This window comes from Mandrillus leucophaeus, unplaced genomic scaffold (assembly GCF_000951045.1).
Source record: "Mandrillus leucophaeus isolate KB7577 unplaced genomic scaffold, Mleu.le_1.0 Scaffold4, whole genome shotgun sequence".
NCBI lineage: Eukaryota > Metazoa > Chordata > Mammalia > Primates > Cercopithecidae > Mandrillus > Mandrillus leucophaeus.
The window spans coordinates 138,901-156,430 of NW_012104253.1; the positions used below are offsets into that span (position 1 = coordinate 138,901).

The following is a 17,530-nucleotide window of genomic DNA, read 5'->3' on the forward strand; positions in this document are numbered from 1 at the left end:
CAACAGAGCAAGACTCTGTCTCAAAAAAAAAAAAAAGAAAGAAAGAAAAACCACAAGCTTATGGGTGGGGGAAAAAACACTGGAAGGAAATCCATCAATAAACAGACTGGCAAGGTGAACTCTGGAATCAGACCCAACTAGCTTCCGAACTTGACCTTCCCATCTAGGCCACTGGGAAGATAATGCCCCACACTACAGTGTTGTCATGCCTATGCCAGTTGGCCAGCACAGAGTAAGTGCAACAATCTGGAATAATGGACCGAGCTTGCATTTGGTATCAGACAGAATTAATTCCAGTGTCTGAGCTTGGGTTCTGCCAGTTAATGGCTACACGGCTTTGGGTACATTAAGTGACCTCACGCAGTCCCAGCCTTCCCATCTATAAAGCAAGTATGTGATCTATTGGCACAGTCTTGCTATAAGATGATATGCTACATGTATACTGAAAAAGCCTTTTAAAAAACAGCAAACAAAAGTAAATATATTGCCGTGTCTGAATTTGGTACCCAATCTGCCTCCATTTTATTCAGTATGGAGGAATGAAGAATCTTTCTTGATTGGAGTAAAACAGCAACACCCCAGAACCAGGAACTCTCAGTTTAAGCATGCTACTCACTACTGATATGACTGAAAACAAGTATTTGCTTTTGAGACTTAGTACACATCTTTCTCAATTGAGTAGTAGTAACTGCCTGGCAAGGCTTTGCCCTGCAGAACGTGAGAAAGACTAATAAGGCTTCTAGAACCTCTGAAGCACACTAATTCTGGCCAAGTATTAATATACTGTTGTTTCTTTTTTCATCCTATTACATGCTATTGTAAGCTCCCTCAAACTTTTTGTGAAAGTCGGCAAGTACAAAATAGAGTTCCAAAAAGTAGTGGCCAGGTGCGGTGGCTCACGCCTGCAATCCTAGCACTTTGGGAGGCTGAGGCGGGCAGACTGCCTGAGCTCAGGAGTTCGAAACAAGCCTGGGCAACACAGTGAAATTCCATCTCTACTAAAATACAAAAAATTAGCCAGGCGTGGCGGCATGCACCTGTAGTCCCAACTACTCGGGAGGCTGAGGCAGGAGAATTGTAGCAAATGCAATTTAAAAATAAGCTACCAAGGCTGGGCGCGGTGGCTCACACCTGTAATCCCAGCACTTTGGGAGGCCAAGGCGGGTGGATCACCTGAGGTCAAGAGTTCAAGATCAGCCTGACCAACATGGCGAGGCCCTGTCTCTACTAAAAATACAAAAATTAGCTGGGCATGGGGCAGGCGCCTGTAAGCCCAGCTACTCAGGAGGCTGAGACAGCAGAATCGCTTGAACCCAGGAGGCAGAGGTTGCAGTGAGCTGAGGTCGTGCCATTGCACTCCAGCCTGGGCAACAAGAGCAAAGCTCCGTCTAAAAAAAATAAAAATAAATAAAATAAAATAAGCTACCTAAAGTGTTATGAGAATTAAACGAGGCTGGACACAGTGGCTCACCCCTGTAATTCCAACACTTTGAGAGGCCAAGGCAGGTGGGTCACCTGAGGTCAGGAGTTTGAGATCAGCCTGACCAAGATGATAAAACCCTGTCTCTACTAAAAATAAAAAAAATTAGCTGGGCGTGGTGGTGGGCACCTGTAATCCCAGATACTCGGGAGGCCAAGGCAGGAGAATCACTTGAACCCGGAAGGCAGAGGTTACAATAAGCCAAGATGGTGCCATTGCACTCCAGCCTGGGTGACAGAGCAAGACTCTGTCTCAAAAAAAAAAAAAAAAAAAAAAAAAATGTCCAGGCACGGTGGTTCACGCCTGTAATCCCAGCACTTTGGGAGGCCGAGGTGGGTAGATCACCTGAGGTCAGGAGTTTGAGAACAGCCTGGCCAACATGGCGAAACTCTGTCTCTAGTAAAAACAGAAAAAATTAGCCGGGCGTGGTGGCAGTCGCCCGTAATCCCAGCTACTTGGGAGGCTGAGGCAGGAGAATTGCTTGAACCTAGGAGGCGGAGATTGCAGTGAGCCGAGATTGCGCCACTGCACTCCAGTCAGGGGGACAAGAGCGAGACCTCATCTCAAAAAAAAAAAAAAAAGAATTAAATGGGATGAGATACACTAAGCACTTCTGTAAACAATGACATATTATAAAATGTCTGGGACTATTAATTAGCAGTGGTTCTCAGGTGCGGTCCCAAACCAACAACAGTCAGCCTCAACTGGAACTTATTAGCAACCCAGAACTACCCTAGCCCTGCTGATCCAGGAACTCTGGGAGTGGGACCAGCACACTGCGATTTGTTAAATCAAGGGGGCTTAAGAAGCCCACCAAGAACTCAAATCCAAAAGAAAACAAAAATAGAATCCTAATGCATTAAAATCCTAACAGAAAAATGTGCAAGGTAACAGGAAATTCACAGAAGGATGCAAATGATTAAAAATACATAATCAGAGAAATACAAATTAAAACACAATGCATACTCTATCCCCACCAACAGAACAGAGCCCCCCCACCTCCAGGGTGGCACCCGTGCAGCAGGAGCATGGGCAGGCACAGCCTTTCTGAGTGGCAGTTTGGCAGCAGGTACCAAGGACTATAAAATGTTTATACTCTAACCCGTCTTAGGAATTTATCCTAAAAAAAGAAATACATGGCTGGGCACAGTGGCTCACACCTGTAATCCTAGCACTTTGGAAGGCCGAGGAGGATGGATCACCTGAGGTCAGGAGTTCTGAGACCAGCCTGGCCAACACGACGAAACACTGTATCTACCAAAAAATACAAGAAATTAGCGGGGCTTGGTGGCAGGCGCCTGTACTCCCAGCTATTCGGGAGGCTGAGGCAGGAGAACTGCTTGAACTCAAGAGGCTGACGTTGTAGTGAGCTGAGATCACTCCATTGCACTACAGCCTGGGCGACAAGAGCAAAACTCCATCTCAAAAAAAAAAAGAAAGAAAGAAAGAAAGAAAGAAAGAAAGAAATCCAGGCCAGGCGTGGTAACTTGTAGCTCACACCTATAATCCCAGCACTTTGGGAAGCCATGGCGGAGGATCCTTTGGAGCCCACGAGTTTGAGACCAGCCTGGGCAACATGGTGGGATGCCATCTCTACAATAAATAAATAAATAAATAAATAAATAAATCCAAACTCTTGAACAAAACTTATAAAGATCAGTAAAATATGAAAGGCAAAAAAAAAAAAAAGCTTAAAATTACGTGTCCTCAATACAAGAATGATGGAATAACAAGCTGAAGAGTAGAACACTGAATATGAACACAGATGCAGCTACTGTTTTTCCCAAACATCTACGCACATGGATCGGCTCTCACACCATAATGCCAGGGAACCACGAGACTGACGGAGGCCACGGCACCCCAGCACCCAGCAGTGATGTGTGTGCCCATGCACGCTGTGCACAACAAAAACCTAGTTATGCTTACTAAACTCATTTATATTAATAACATCCAGTACTGTCCAGAAACTTCCATATGTTTTAATGGGCATGTAAGTTTTTTTAAAAAACAAAAAACCAAAACGCTGGCCAAGTGCAGTGGTTCCCACCTGTAACCCTAGCACTATGGGGGTACCAAGCTTATCAGATCACTTAAGCCCAGGAGCTCGAGACCAGCCTGGGCAACATGGCAAAACGCCGTCTCTACAAAATATATACAATTTAGCTGGGCGTAGTGGTGCATGCCTGCGGTCCCAGCTACTCAGGAGGCTGAGGCAGGAGGATTGCTTGAGGCCAGGAGTCGGAGGTTGCAATGACCCATGATCGCATCACTTTTTGACCCTGTCTCAAAACACAAATTTTGTTGGAATGAACTGTCTCAATCTATTAAGAGCTAAATGCAAATATCTCTGACTAAGAAATACCTACAGTGAAATATGCAAACAATTGGCCAGGCACAGTGGCTCACGCCTGTAATCCCAGCACTTTGGGAGGCCGAGGCAGGAGGATCAGTTGAGGTCAGGAGTTTGAGACCAGCCTGGCCAACATGGTGAAACCCTATCTCTACTAAAAACACAAAAGTTAGCCAGCCATGGTGGCATGTGCCTGTAATTCCAGCTACTTAGGAGGCTGAAGCAGGAGAATCACTTGAACTCAGGAAACACAGGTTGCAGTGAGCTGAGATCACGTCACTGCACTCCAGCCTGGGTGACAGAGCCAGACTCTGTCTCAAAAAAAAAAAAAAAAGAAAAAGAAAAAGAAAATATGCAAACAATCTCAACATTCACCAACAGGAAAACAGTCAAAAAATGTCTAGAATGTCCACGAAACCCTAATGCATAGTCACGGGGCAGACCAAGCTGCTGACAAACTACAGAGCCAAAGGACATGGACTCGTTTTAAATAGTGTTGTTGTAACAGGGGGCTTACTTTCTTATTTGTGTGTTTTTCTTTATTTTATCAACTTTCAAAACTTATTTTTAAAGAAATTACTTATGCGTGTGGGTAGCTGTATCACCGAATTTCTCTTCAAGCGTCATTATGACCTGCAATCTCCTCTCCTTCCACACATCCTCCTTCTTCCTCAGGCTCCCCTCGTCCCACCCTCACAACCTCAATCCTGTCCCAAGAGGACACCCTGCCTCCAGCTCCAGCCCCCAGCTGGATCCTAGGCACTGAGCCAAAGGAACTCTCCTACCACACAACTCAGAGCCCACCACTCCCCTGGGGCATCCTTCGGCAGGGGTGAAAGAGTTAGAGGAGCACACAAGAGGCAAAGGGCAAGTTGAATCCTGGATTCCAAAAGGAAGTACAGCGTTTCAGGCCTCGGAGGGCAGGAATGACACTGCCAGGTCAAGTGGGAAGGCCATTTAGACGAAAGAAGCTGCCTGCACAGGGTCTTGTGGAAAAGGTCAAAACAGCGTTTGGCTGGTGTGAGGGATACACCGTGGGCTATTCTAAACAAGCTGAACTGAGTGGTCACAGGCACCGTCTTTTTTTTTTTTTTTTTTTTTTGAGACAGAGTCTGGCTCTGTTGCCCAGGCTGGAGTGCAGTGGCCGGATCTCAGCTCACTGCAAGCTCCGCCTCCCGGGTTCACGCCATTCTCCTGCCTCAGCCTCCCGAGTAGCTGGGAGTACAGGCGCCGCCACCTCGCCCGGCTAATGTATTTTAGTAGAGACGGGGTTTCACCGTGTTAGCCAGGATGGTCTCCATCTCCTGACCTCGTGATCCGCCCGTCTCGACCTCCCAAAGTGCTGGGATTACAGGCTTGAGCCACCACGCCCGGCCTCGGGCAGCGTCTTATTCTGATTTGGTGACACCCTTCCACAGAGCTTGCTAAATATTTTTAATTTAACCCCTATTTAAAGAGAAGTGGATATGGTTGAAAAGTAGTTTATATAGATACATAAAAATATATTTTAAGGGGCAAGATGGTTAAAAACAATCTCTCTGGGTAAAATCCAGTAGGGAAACAGAAGTGACTAGCCTGTACACCAAGGCCAGGATATTGAGCATGGTGGCCACGTCCGGGTGGTCATGTCCTGAAGTCTTCTCCAGGTCCTCCAGGGCCTGCTTGCAGAGGGGCACGGCTACCTCGTAGCGTCCCTGCGAGGCGTACTGGATCACCAGGTTGTGGAGTGTCCGCAGCCGCGCGGGGATCTCGTAGCCGCCCTGCTGGGCAGCCGCGGCGGCGCTGCTGTGCTGCTGCTGGACTGCACGGAGAAAGTTCACTTCAGACGAGTTTTTAAAGACAATTATCCAGATGAGTCAGTTTCTTTAAAATTGTCTTTACTAGCTTTGGTTCCAGTTAGTACTTGGCCCCTAGTGCTATTTAAATCTTTTCCTAGTACTGTCTGGGCAGCCAGGATTAAGAGTAGTGGCCATAGGGTCAGGGATGGCACCATGGCCCCTCAGTGCCATGAGACTCTTCTTGGCGCCATGAAACAAGCAGAATAAGTAATTCTGACCTATCTACCCCATGAGAACCTGCAGATCACACCTGAACTGCTCATGCCTGCTGCTGTATCCTAGGGTCTACTCTAACAAATTCCTGTATTCCAACATACAGCACAAATTATTTTGGAAAACCAAAGGCAACCCTGCTCTGCTGGTGTTTCCTCCAGGCAGGCCGCATGCACTAAGGCTGCCACTGATTGTTGATTGCTATGACCCTGTTCTAGGGGGAAAACACCTCTCTCCTGCACTCGGTAACATTCCCACATCACCCATCACTCACTTCCTTGCCCTGGGTCGTCTTCATCATTGGGGAAAAGGTCATCCAGAGGCTCTTTGGTAGAATCAGTGTCTTTGTCCTCCTATAAAACAGATCCAGGACAACGCTTCATCTTACAAGTACTATACACATCCTGTCCTGAAAATCTTTAATATTAAATACATTTTAATTAAGAATCTTAGAAAAGATGATCAGTTTTTAACATCAAATGTAGGATCACCCACAATCTGGCATCCATCAGTTGAACAGGAGTAATGAAAAGCTAGATAGACTAGAACACAAATACTTAAGTGCAGACCAGAGTTTGACGAAATGGGCATGGCTGCATTTCCATGCCTCAGATCCTTCTCCTGTGCTCTGAGGGAGGTCTAGGAGAGCAGGGAAAACCCTGACTCAAAATAAAATCTTATTTGGGAACCAAATATGTAGCAACAGATGAAAATGGTGCATCTCTGATCCCCAGAGAAGTGGAGGGGCTAGATGCCTCACCACCACAATTGGCTCCAGGGCAGGATCCCTGGGAGCAGTTTGAAACCTCCCAGCTTTAAAGGCCGGTGACCCATGTTTCCCCACATATTGCTGATTAGGCAAAGAAATAAAATCAGAAACTACATAATGGGAAAGACAGGTAACAGCCTGACCAGTAAGAAATTAGCTGCATCGGGCCGGGACCAGTGGCTCACGCCTGTAATCCCAGCACTTTGGGAGGCTGAGGTGGGCGGATCACAAGGTCAGGAGATAGAGACCATCCTGGCTAACACGGTGAAACTCCATCTATACTAAATAACACAAAAAAGTAGCCAGGCGCCGTGGCGGGCACCTGTAGTCCCAGCTACTCGGGAGGCTGAGGCAGAAGAGTGGCATGAACCCGGGAGGCGGAGCTTGCAGTGATCCGCGATCACGCCACTGCACTCCAGCCTGGGCGACAGAGCGAGACTCCGTCTCAAAAAAAAAAAATTAGCTTCGTCATGGGGCAGATGAACACTGTTTGGCTCCAGAACGGAAAATGTGATAAAGACACATTGCTTTTAGAATATTCCTGTCTGGGATGCATAATCCAAGTATTAGACAAACCCCAACTGAGGAATGATGGACGAAGTAACTGGCCTGCATTCTTCAAAAACATCAATGTCATGAAAGACAACCACAGACGGAGGTCCCGTTCCATGTGAAAGGCTACTCAAGAGATGTGACAATCTCATGAAGGATGTGCCCCTGAACTGGGACACAGTGAAACAATGCCATGAAGGATGCTGTTGGCAGCTAACAAAAGGGGAGTATGAGCTTCAGAGGAGAGGATATGCTGGGTCTGTGTGCAACTTCCTGAGTGCCCCTGGCCCTGGACTGCCACAGGAGAACCCCTCACCCTAGGGAAAGATGCCCAGCAGCAGTTAGCAGCCGTGGCACGTGCTATGCCACTCTGTGAACAGGGTTCAGAAGAAACAAGCACTCATAAGTACTCTGGAAAGGGTAAGGAAAGTCAGCTCACTGGATGTTTTCTCCAAGTTTAACACGTTTTCAAAATAATAAATTTTAAAAGTCTCCAATCCTACGAAACCAGCTTTCTCCTTCTCAACATCCTCCAGTGTCCCAGGTCAATCACGGTTGGCATCGACGTCTGCAAGTACTCGCATTTCCATAGCACTCCAGAGCAAGCACATCTTTTATTTATTTATCGTCCATTTGTTTGTTTTTTGAGATAGGGTCTCCCTCTGCCACCCAGGCTGGAGTACAGTGGCATGATCTTGGCACACTGCAACCTCCGCCTCCCAGGTTCAAACGATTCTCGTGCCTCAGCCTCCCAAGTAGTGGGACCACAAGTGCACACCACCACACCTGGCTGATTTTTTTGTATTTTTTAATAGAGATGAGGTTTTGCCATGTTGGCCAGGTTGGTCTTGAACTCCTGGCCTCAGGTGATCCGCCCGCTTCAGCCTCCCAAAATGTTGGGATTACACGCATGAGCCACCGCACCCGACCTTAATTTTTTTTTTTTTTTTTTTTTTTTTTTTGAGACAGAGGTTTACTCTGTCGTCTAGACTGGAGTGCAGTGGCGCGGATCTTGGCTCACTGCAACCTCCATCTCCTGGGTTCAAGCAATTCTCCTACCTCAGCCTCCTGAGTAGCTAGAGGTACAGGTTATGTGCCACCATGCCTGGCTAATTTTTGTATTTTTAGTAAAGATAGGGTTTCACAATATTGGCCAGGCTGTCCTCCAACTCCTGACCTCAGGTGATCTGCCTGCCTCGGCCTCCCTAAGGGCTGGCATGAGCCACTGCACCCAGTCACATCTTTTAAATCAAAACATTTAGTTGGCCCCTAACCTAGAGGAGACGTGAGGGAGGAATATGGTAAGCCTCTTGAAATACCATGCTGTCAACTAAACTGCATTCTCCCCAAATTCCTATGTTAAAGCCCTAACCCCCAGTGTAATGGTATTTAGAGATGAAACGCTTGGGAGGTGATTAGGATAAGAAGAGCTCGAAAGGGTGGGGCCTCACGATGGGATTAGTGCCCTTATAAAAAGAGACACCAGAGAGCTTACTCCCTCTCTCTCTGTACCACATAAGAACACAGAGATGGTGGCAGTCTGCAAGCCAGAAAGAAGGCCCTCACCAGAACCGGACCCTGCTGGTACCCTGATCTTGGATTTCCAGAGCTGTGAGAAAATAAATGTTAAGCCACCCAGCCTGTGGTATCTGTTACAGTAGCCCAAGCAGATGAAGACACAGGGGAAATGTAGGTTTGCTGGTGCTACACATAAGACTGTTTCTGTAGTCTTAGAATGGGGATTCGAACCAGAGACACAAATGTGCACCTCTCTAGTATTCTGATTATGTATGTGAACATGCCTGGCACCATATAGGTATTTAAAAAATGTTAGTTCCAAATGCAACGTGGAACACTGGACTAGGTCCTAGCACAGAAAAGAGATACTAGTGGAAGGCCTGGTGACATCCAAACCAAGCTTGTGTTTCAGTTAACAGTAAAGTATTGATGTTAATATCTTAGTTCTGACCACTGATCTACGATTATGTAAGATTAGGGGAAATTGGGTTATGGTTCTTCTCAAACTTTCCAACTTTTCAATCAATTTAAAATTATTCCATTGGAAACTTGAGAGAAGGGTAAAATTTTTAAAAATTAAAAATAAGTAAAATAAAATAATTCCAAAATTTAGAAATTTTCTTTAAAAAGAAGTTAACTGAGGCTGGGCATGGTGGCTCATGCCTGTAATCCCAGCACTTTGGGAGGCTGAGGCAGGCAGATCACAAGGTCAGGAGATCAAGACCATCCTGGCTAACACAGTGAAACCCTGTCTCTACTAAAAATACAAAAAATTAGCCAGGCGTGGTAGCACATGCCTGTAGTCCCAGCTACTTGGGAGGCTGAGGCAGGAGAATCACTTGAACCCAGGAGGCAGAGGTTGCAGTAAGCTAAGATCATGCCACTGCACTCCAGCCTGGGCGACAGAGCAAGACTCCACCTCAAAAAAAAAAAAAAAAAAAAAGAAGTTAACTGAATCAGAAATAAATGTTGAATGAAAAATAACTGAGACCAGGATAAATATCTAAATACAGCCAACAGAGAAAGAAAAAGGCTGGGCACAGTGGCTCCCACCTAGAATCCCAGCACTTGGGGAGGCTGAGGTGGGAAGATCACTTGAGGCCAGGAGTTCAAGACCAGCTTGGCCAAAATAGCGAAACCCCATCTCTACTTAAAAAAAAATATATAAAAACTTAGCTGGGCATGGTGTCACACACCTGTAATCCCAGCTACTCCGGAGGCTGAGGCAGGAGAATTGCATGAACCCGGGAGGCAGAGGTTGCAGTGAGTCAAGATTGTGCCACTGCACTCCAGCCTGAGCGACAGAGTGAGACTCCGTCTAAATAAAAGAAAAAAAAGAAAACCAAGATCCTTTCTTCCACTGCAGATATAGGAAGATAAGCTGGCAAGAGAAGCCAAGGGGAGGATGAGACAGGTGGCAAGAGAGCCAGATGGTGTCTGGGGGACCAGGGTAGTTTCAAAGACAATGGCAATGCCAAGAGCACCCACCGTAAGAGGCAGAGAGCTTGCCCAAAGTCTTTGGACCACTGCTAGACCAGCAGCTGATGGCACGGAAGCCAAGCTGCAGAGGGGCAAGGAAGCTCCGGAGCCTAAGTTGAGGCAGACCTCGGGGCAGACCTCGCTGAAGGTAATGGTGTCTCTCTGGATTGTGGCTTATATTTACAAAACATTTTTGCATGTTCTGGTCAACGTTCTAATATGAAAAGGATAAGGCGAACAGAACCTCTATGACTTGCCCCGGGACTCCATTTTAAACATCAGCACCACATTTGCTACAGAGCCACTCACGGATGGGGAAATGTCGTCGTCATATTTTTTTAGCTGATTCATAAACTCCAGATGCTTCTTCTCCTCCTCCAGTTGAGCCACAGACTGCTCGCTCTTCTGCAGTTTCTGCTGCGTGTTGGCCAATTCATCCCGTAGCCACTGATTCTCCTGGCACAGACGACGAACCTGCGCACGCAGTTTCTGCTTCTCGGACTCCACAGCATTCAGGTGATTTGACAAAGCCATCATAACCTGAGCAGACAGAAACGTGTGCAGCACTGTGGCACATTGTCCAGCAAGTGTCCCTCCCACCTGTGCGAACATTCTGTGGCTGGGGCTGTAGCTTACACTCGCAGATGTTTTCTCCAAAGTACATATAAGTACCATCTGCCATTTATTTCTCTTTTCCCCTTCAGCCACAGACTACATAACAGGATACGAAAAAGAAAATCACATGCTCAGAATGCCTACAAAAAAACTATTTATTTTTTTGAAGAGCATGTCAAATGAACTAGCAATGAAAACACAGCTACCCTTCTGATGAAACTGTATTATTTTACTTTCTATCAAGATAGCCCCAACATAATTTTTATAGACCCTTTCCCATGTGTGAGGCCTTGTGTACACACATGCATGTCTGCGCACAGAGTGCAGGTTGGTGAAGGGCTGGAGGTGGAAGTCAGAGAACAGGGCACATACAAATCTTCCTCAATGTTCCAAGGTGAGAGAAGACATCTCTGTAGCTACCACCAAGAGTAAGAATGCACTGGTGCACTCATAAGCTTACGTTCATGTCATAAAATCCAGGGAACGCTCCAGGGCTCTGCCTACAGAGTGCTCACTAGTTTCTGGAACAGACCAGCATGAAGCCGTGGCAACTTCCTAGGAGCGTAAGAGCAGAAAGATCTAGGAGGAGCTGACTGGCTGCAATCCATTCTCTCTTTAGAACATATATCTGCCCTCCTCTCTCACACATAATAACCAGGTTATTATCCTCCTAGGTTTAAAACCTGAAACTCCAGAAGGTGGGACTTTTTCTTCCTTCTTTTTGTAAAACTCTTATCTGCGACACCAAAAAAGCAAGTTTAAATTCATGTCACCCGTTCTCAAGATAACAGAACCTGAGAAATAATAGGTTCACAATATCCAAACAAAGCTACAGTTCTGCAACTCAAGTCTGTCACATGGTTAGGATGAAGACTCTAAAATCAGGGTGTAGGCGTTCACTTCCCCTGTGAAAGCAGAAACCACTGGCCAGCAGCCCCTCTTCTGCTCTATTCACTCACGCAACTAGAGAAAGCTAAGAAGTCAAGCTGGCCAGGCGCGGTGGCTCAAGCCTGTAATCCCAGCACTTTGGGAGGCCGAGACGGGCGGATCACGAGGTCAGCAGATCGAGACCATCCTGGTTAACATGGTGAAACCCCGTCTCTACTAAAAAATATAAAAAACTAGCCGGGCGAGGTGGCGGGCGCCTGTAGTCCCAGCTACTCGGGAGGCTGAGGCAGGAGAATGGCGTAAACCCGGGAGGCGGAGCTTGCAGTGAGCTGAGATCCGGCCACTGCACTCCAGCCTGGGCGACAGAGCGAGACTCCGTCTCAAAAAAAAAAAAAAAAAAAAAAAGAAGTCAAGCTTTAGTATATTTAATTTTACCTAAGATATGCTGGCAGAGCCAGAAGTTATCAAGAGAGAGAATTTAAAAACCTAGATGTTTCCAGTGTTTTCATCTCTATGTCAAGCATGATATTATAGAAACAAAGGTTAGTCAAAGATATGATGCAATCTGGTCCTGGGATTGCAGAGACCATCACCTACTGGCCAGTGTCCATTCTCCTTTCCTTCCTTAGGCCTGAGAACCTGCCACTGTAAGTGGGAAGACAACATTCCCCAGTCTCCCACTCACCCAGGTACAGCCCTGAGGTCTGGCCTATGAAATGTAAGCACTGCTGTACACAACATCAAAAAAGCAGCCTTCAAGGAAGGAGGCACATCCTTCCTTTCCCTTCCCCTATGCTAGAACAGGGCCACATGGCTGCCACTGGAGCTCACTCTCAGTCCCCAACACAGGCTGCCAAGGTGTAGCGTGGCAGATGTTAGCAGCCTGAGTGCCCCCGATGACTGTGCAGCTACAGAACCCGTCCAGGATAGTGTACCTCAGTACTTGTTTGACAAACATCTTGTGGTTTAAGCCACTGTTTTTGTTTTTTTGATACTGGCAGCCAAATCAAATCCTAAATGATACACAGCAGTATCCACTATTTTGGCTCTGCTTTTTAAAATTTGGAGAGGTCCTGAGGTCAGGAGTTCAAGACAAGCCTGGCCAACATGGTGAAACCTCGTTTCTACTAAAAAAACAAAAAATTAGCCAGGAATGGTGGTACGTGCCTATAATCCCAGCTACTTGAGAGGCTAAGGCAGGATAATCACTTGAACCCAGCGGGTGGAGGCTGCAGTGAGCTGAGATTGCGCCATTGCATTCCAGCCTGGGCAACAAGAGCAAACACCGTCTCAAAAAAATAAAAAATAAAAATAAGTCAGAGTCCGGGCATGGACTTTGGTGAGGCAGGCACATCACGTGAGGTTGGGAGTTTAAGACCAGCCTAACCAACATGGAGAAACCCTGTCTCTACTAAAAATACAAATTAGCCAGGTGTGGTGGTGCATAATCCCAGCTACTTGGGAGGCTGAGGCAGGAGAATCACTTGAGCCCGGGAGGCAGAGGTTGCAGTGAGCCGAGATCGCACCAGCGTGGGCAGCAAGAGCAAAACTCCATCTCAATCAATCAATCAATCAATAAAATTCTTATGGGCCCAAATCAATAGTAATTAATTAACATACAGAACACACATGTAAGTGGATCTGGTTTTGTTTTGTTTTTTTTTCTTTGAGATAAAGTCTTGCTCTGTCACCCAGGCTGGAGTGCAGTGGCGCAATTTTGGCTCCCTGCAACCTCTGCCTCCCAGGTTCAAGTGATTCTTCTGCCTCAAGCCTGCCTAGTAGCCGGGATTACACACGCCAGCCACCAGGCCTGGCTAATTTTTGTATTTTTAGTAGAGTCAGCGTTTCACCATGTTGGCTAGGCTGGTCTCAAATTCCTGACCTCAAGTGATCCATCTGCCTCAACCTCCCAAAGCGCTTGGATTACAGGCATGAGCCACCGCACTCGGCCTGGATCTGTTATTTTATAACCATCTTTCCTCTTCAGTGAAACTGCTTATTTCAAACAAAGTCCCCATTTTACCAAACCATCACAAGTTCTTGATGATGTCTGAGTTATTCTCGCTCATACCTGTGCCTCACTCAGGCCAAGCTCCAACATCTCCAGTGACTTCCGGATCATGTTTGATTTCTCCTCCACCAGGTTACTTTCATCATCTTTCTTCAAACACTTCAGTGTCTCCAGCAAACTTTGTAAAATGGAATTGTGCTCATTCTTCAAAGCTTCCAGCCCCTGAATTACTTGCTTTGTTTTAGAAATAATTTCATCCTGTGTAAGCTTCTCCAACTTGTCTTCCTTTATGTACACCATTGTGGACATGTTGTCATACATTCTGGAATGAAAAAAGAAAAAGAAATTAGACCCCTCATTACAAGTTTCATTTCTGTTACATCAAGCAAACATGAAAATTTTTTAATTAACATTTTATAGAGGAATAATAAATATGCACATTTGTAATTTATGATCTTGAAGTACCACATTCTGCACTGTTTCTGTTTTTCCTTTGCAGACACATTTAATTACTTTTCTGGTTTACGTTTCAATTTTTTTTTATGACAGCAACTGAAATTAACGCCAAAGATTAAAAGCAGCAAAACATCTAAATGGCATTTCCAAAACACATAGCCTCAGTGAACAACATTTTTTCTCAAAATGTTTGCAAACCTTTTTCTCTTCCTAATGAAATGCAGAAAGAACACTTCTTGGTAACATGTTTAACTGGACAAAGGCTTGAAAAGGAGTCACGCAGCTGGAAGAAGAAAGAAAAACCAGCCAAAGAACATGGAACAGGAAGAGCAGCAGGGGAGAAGCAGACCTGGAAGACACAGGGCACCAAGGACAGCAGCAGGATGGTCACCGGGCAGGCTCACAGATGAGGAGGGCACAGTGAAGCACCACTGGGGCCAGGCCCGGGGTGACGTGATGCAGTGTCTGGAATGGGCTTTCAAACACCCAAGTGAGAAAGAAAAGGGGGAGGAAAGGGGCATACAAAACAGCATCACTTGTGCTGGTGTGCCTGACAGCCACTGGCACTGAGCAATGGATTCCTCTGCTAGCCTCTCTCCTTTTTACTAAGTCTTAAAACTACATAGTTAAGTTTAAAAAACAGAAAGATAATGAGCAATGATCTTTTCGGCAGAGTGACAGGGATGGAGGCGAGATTACACGTCAGAGTTATTTCCTTCATAACACTGCCACTGTCTGAAACTCACATTTCATGAAGTGTCTAATATCACTTTGAATATAAGCTCTTATTTAAAAAAAGGCAGGACAGCCGGGCATCGTGGCTCATTCCTGTAATCCCAGCACTTTGGGAGGCCAAGGCAGGTGGATCACTTGATGCCAGGAGTTCAAAACCAGCCTGGCCAACATGGCAAAACCCTGTCTCTACTCAAAATACAAAAATTAGCTGGGTGTGGTGGCACGCACCCGTGGTCCCAGCTACTCAGGGGGCTGAGGCACGAGAATCACTTGAGCCCGGAAGGCAGAGGTTGCAATAAGCCAATATCGCACCACTGCACTCCAGCCTGGGCAACAGAGCAAGACTCTGCCTAAATAAATAAATAAATAAAAATAAACAAAATACAATTAGCTGGGTGTGGTGGTATGTGCATGTATTCCTTGCTACCCAGGAGGGTGAGGTGCAAGGATCACTTGAGCCCAGGGGTGTGAGGTGACTGTCAGCTATGATGGTACCACTGCACTCCAGTCTGAGTGATGGAGCAAGACCCTGTCTCTTAAAAAAATTCAAAAAAAAAAAAAAAGGCTCCACAGCATCTAGGCGCAGCTCCTGCCAGCCCATGTGATGAATGGATGGACTGACAGACACTGGATGAAAGGAAGAAAGGCTGAAGCAGCAGACAGACTACATATTCCAGGATTTGGGGTGAAGCTATGAGTGCTTGAGAATAGGGTCACGTTAGTCTCTGCATCACCAATTTCACACTGGAAAAATCTTTTTTCTTTTTCATAAATATGAAGACTAAATTCCTTTTAAAATTTGGAAGTTGTCTGTAGGACTATTCAGAAATCCACTTCCACTCCACTAACAAAGAGCCCAGAAAACAACAAAAGAACAAATGCCGGCCAGGCACAGTGGCTCACGCCTGTAATCCCAGCACTTTGGGAGGCCGAGGCGGGCAGATCACGAGGTCAAGAGTTCAAGACCAGCCTGGCCAATATGGTGAAACCCCCGTCTCTACTAACAATACAAAAATTAGCCGGGCCTGGTGGTGCTCGCCTGGAGTCCCAGCTACTCAGGAGGCTGAGGCAAGAGAATCGCTTGAAACCAGGAGGCAGGGGTTGCAGTGAGCCAAGATTTCACCACTGCACTCCAGCCTGGGCAACAAAGGAAGATTTTGTCCAAAAAAAAAAAAAAAAAAAAAAGAACAAAGGCCACTCCTCTACCTGACAGTATGTTAACTGCTAGTATTTATTTAACACATAGCTCTCCAGCTTCACTGTAGCAAATCCATGCTGTGTGCCAGGCTGGGAATGTACTGCTGAATAATACTGCTGTGCTCCGTGAGGGACCTTGTCCATACTGTTCCATGATACATCCCCAGCCTGGCACTCAATACACATTCGTAAAATGAGTGAAAGAAAACACTTAAGGACCAGTTTTCAACAAACAAGATTAAAATGTACTAGGTTAACATGTTGATCTGAACATCTCTGAGGTTCCTATGAGTGAAGGGAAGGGCCTTCAGAAGGAGGAAAATAAAACTTAAGGCCTGTTTTTCCTCCCTGACAGCAAAGTATTTATGTATTATATCCAAATGATGCAACATATATTCTTTTATGTTTCCAAAACTAGCAGATGCAAGTGTTTTTCTAAAACTTACTCTGAGTTAAGTAAGCCCTGGAATGTACAGATCAATAAGGGCCTCACTCTCGGGGACATGCAAGCTAGTAGAAGACAACCTACACAAGCAGGTGCACAAAGACCTGAAGGCCCAGGGACAGTGGTTGTGCGGTAGAACACAGTGATGGGGGGCAGTGAGAGACGAAGGCCAGACAGAAGAAACCATTCCCAAGGGATGTTATCAAGTAGCACCTCTCAAGGCTAGTAAGGGCACTGCCAGCCCAGGGCAAAAGGCGAGCTGAGGCAGAGGTGTGACGGCACCCACTGCTGGCGAGCAGCTGCTCATCACTGCAGAGCCAGACCCAGTACCAGGGCTAGAGGAGCAGTGCAGAGTGACAGCACAAGAAACCTGCCCCCCAAGTGACCATGATATAGATATTAAGTACATACGACACTTCTTCAGAGGGAAACAGACAGTGGCATATATATTCAGACTCGATGCCTCTTGCCATTTCTAGGCTAAGCCATTATAACCAAAGGCAGCTTATATTAATAAACAGTGCCAAGGCAACTGGCTATTTAGGAAAAATAAAGTTAAACTCCTATACTCACTATATACTAACATAAATTTCAAATTAATAATTAAATTTAAAAAAAGAAACTAGAAGGAAATACAAAGGCCTATATGCACGTAGGTCAAACTAAAGAGCATTCTATGAATAAAAGTAATGGCAAGCTGGGCACAGTAGCTCACGCCTGTAATCCCAGCACTTTGGGAGGCCGAGGCGGGCAGATCACAAGGTCAGGAGATCGAGACCATCCTGGCTAACACGGTGCAACCTCGTCTCTACTAAAAATACTAAAAACTAGCCGGGTGTGGTGGTGGCTGCCAGTAGTCCCAGCTAATTGGGAGGCTGAGGCAGGAGAATGGCGTGAACCTGAGAGGCAGAGACTGCAGTGAGCCAAGGTCGATCCACTGCACTCCAGCCTGTGCGACAGAGCAAGACTCCGTCTCAAAAAAAA

General features: G+C 46.1%; 1 protein-coding gene across 1 annotated transcript in view; it reads right to left on the reverse strand.

Annotated features, from left to right (window-relative positions):
• LOC105547973 (kinesin light chain 1-like) overlaps positions 1–17,530 on the reverse strand; it is a 167,888-nt gene that overhangs the window by 42,423 nt on the left and 107,935 nt on the right. The window contains exons 5-8 of the mRNA XM_011991789.1: positions 13,774–14,035; positions 10,509–10,739; positions 6,156–6,234; positions 5,402–5,631 (exon numbers count right to left, since the gene is read on the reverse strand). Of these exons, the coding sequence (XP_011847179.1) occupies positions 5,402–5,631; positions 6,156–6,234; positions 10,509–10,739; positions 13,774–14,035 (802 nt within the window). The remainder of the gene's footprint in view (positions 1–5,401; positions 5,632–6,155; positions 6,235–10,508; positions 10,740–13,773; positions 14,036–17,530) is intronic.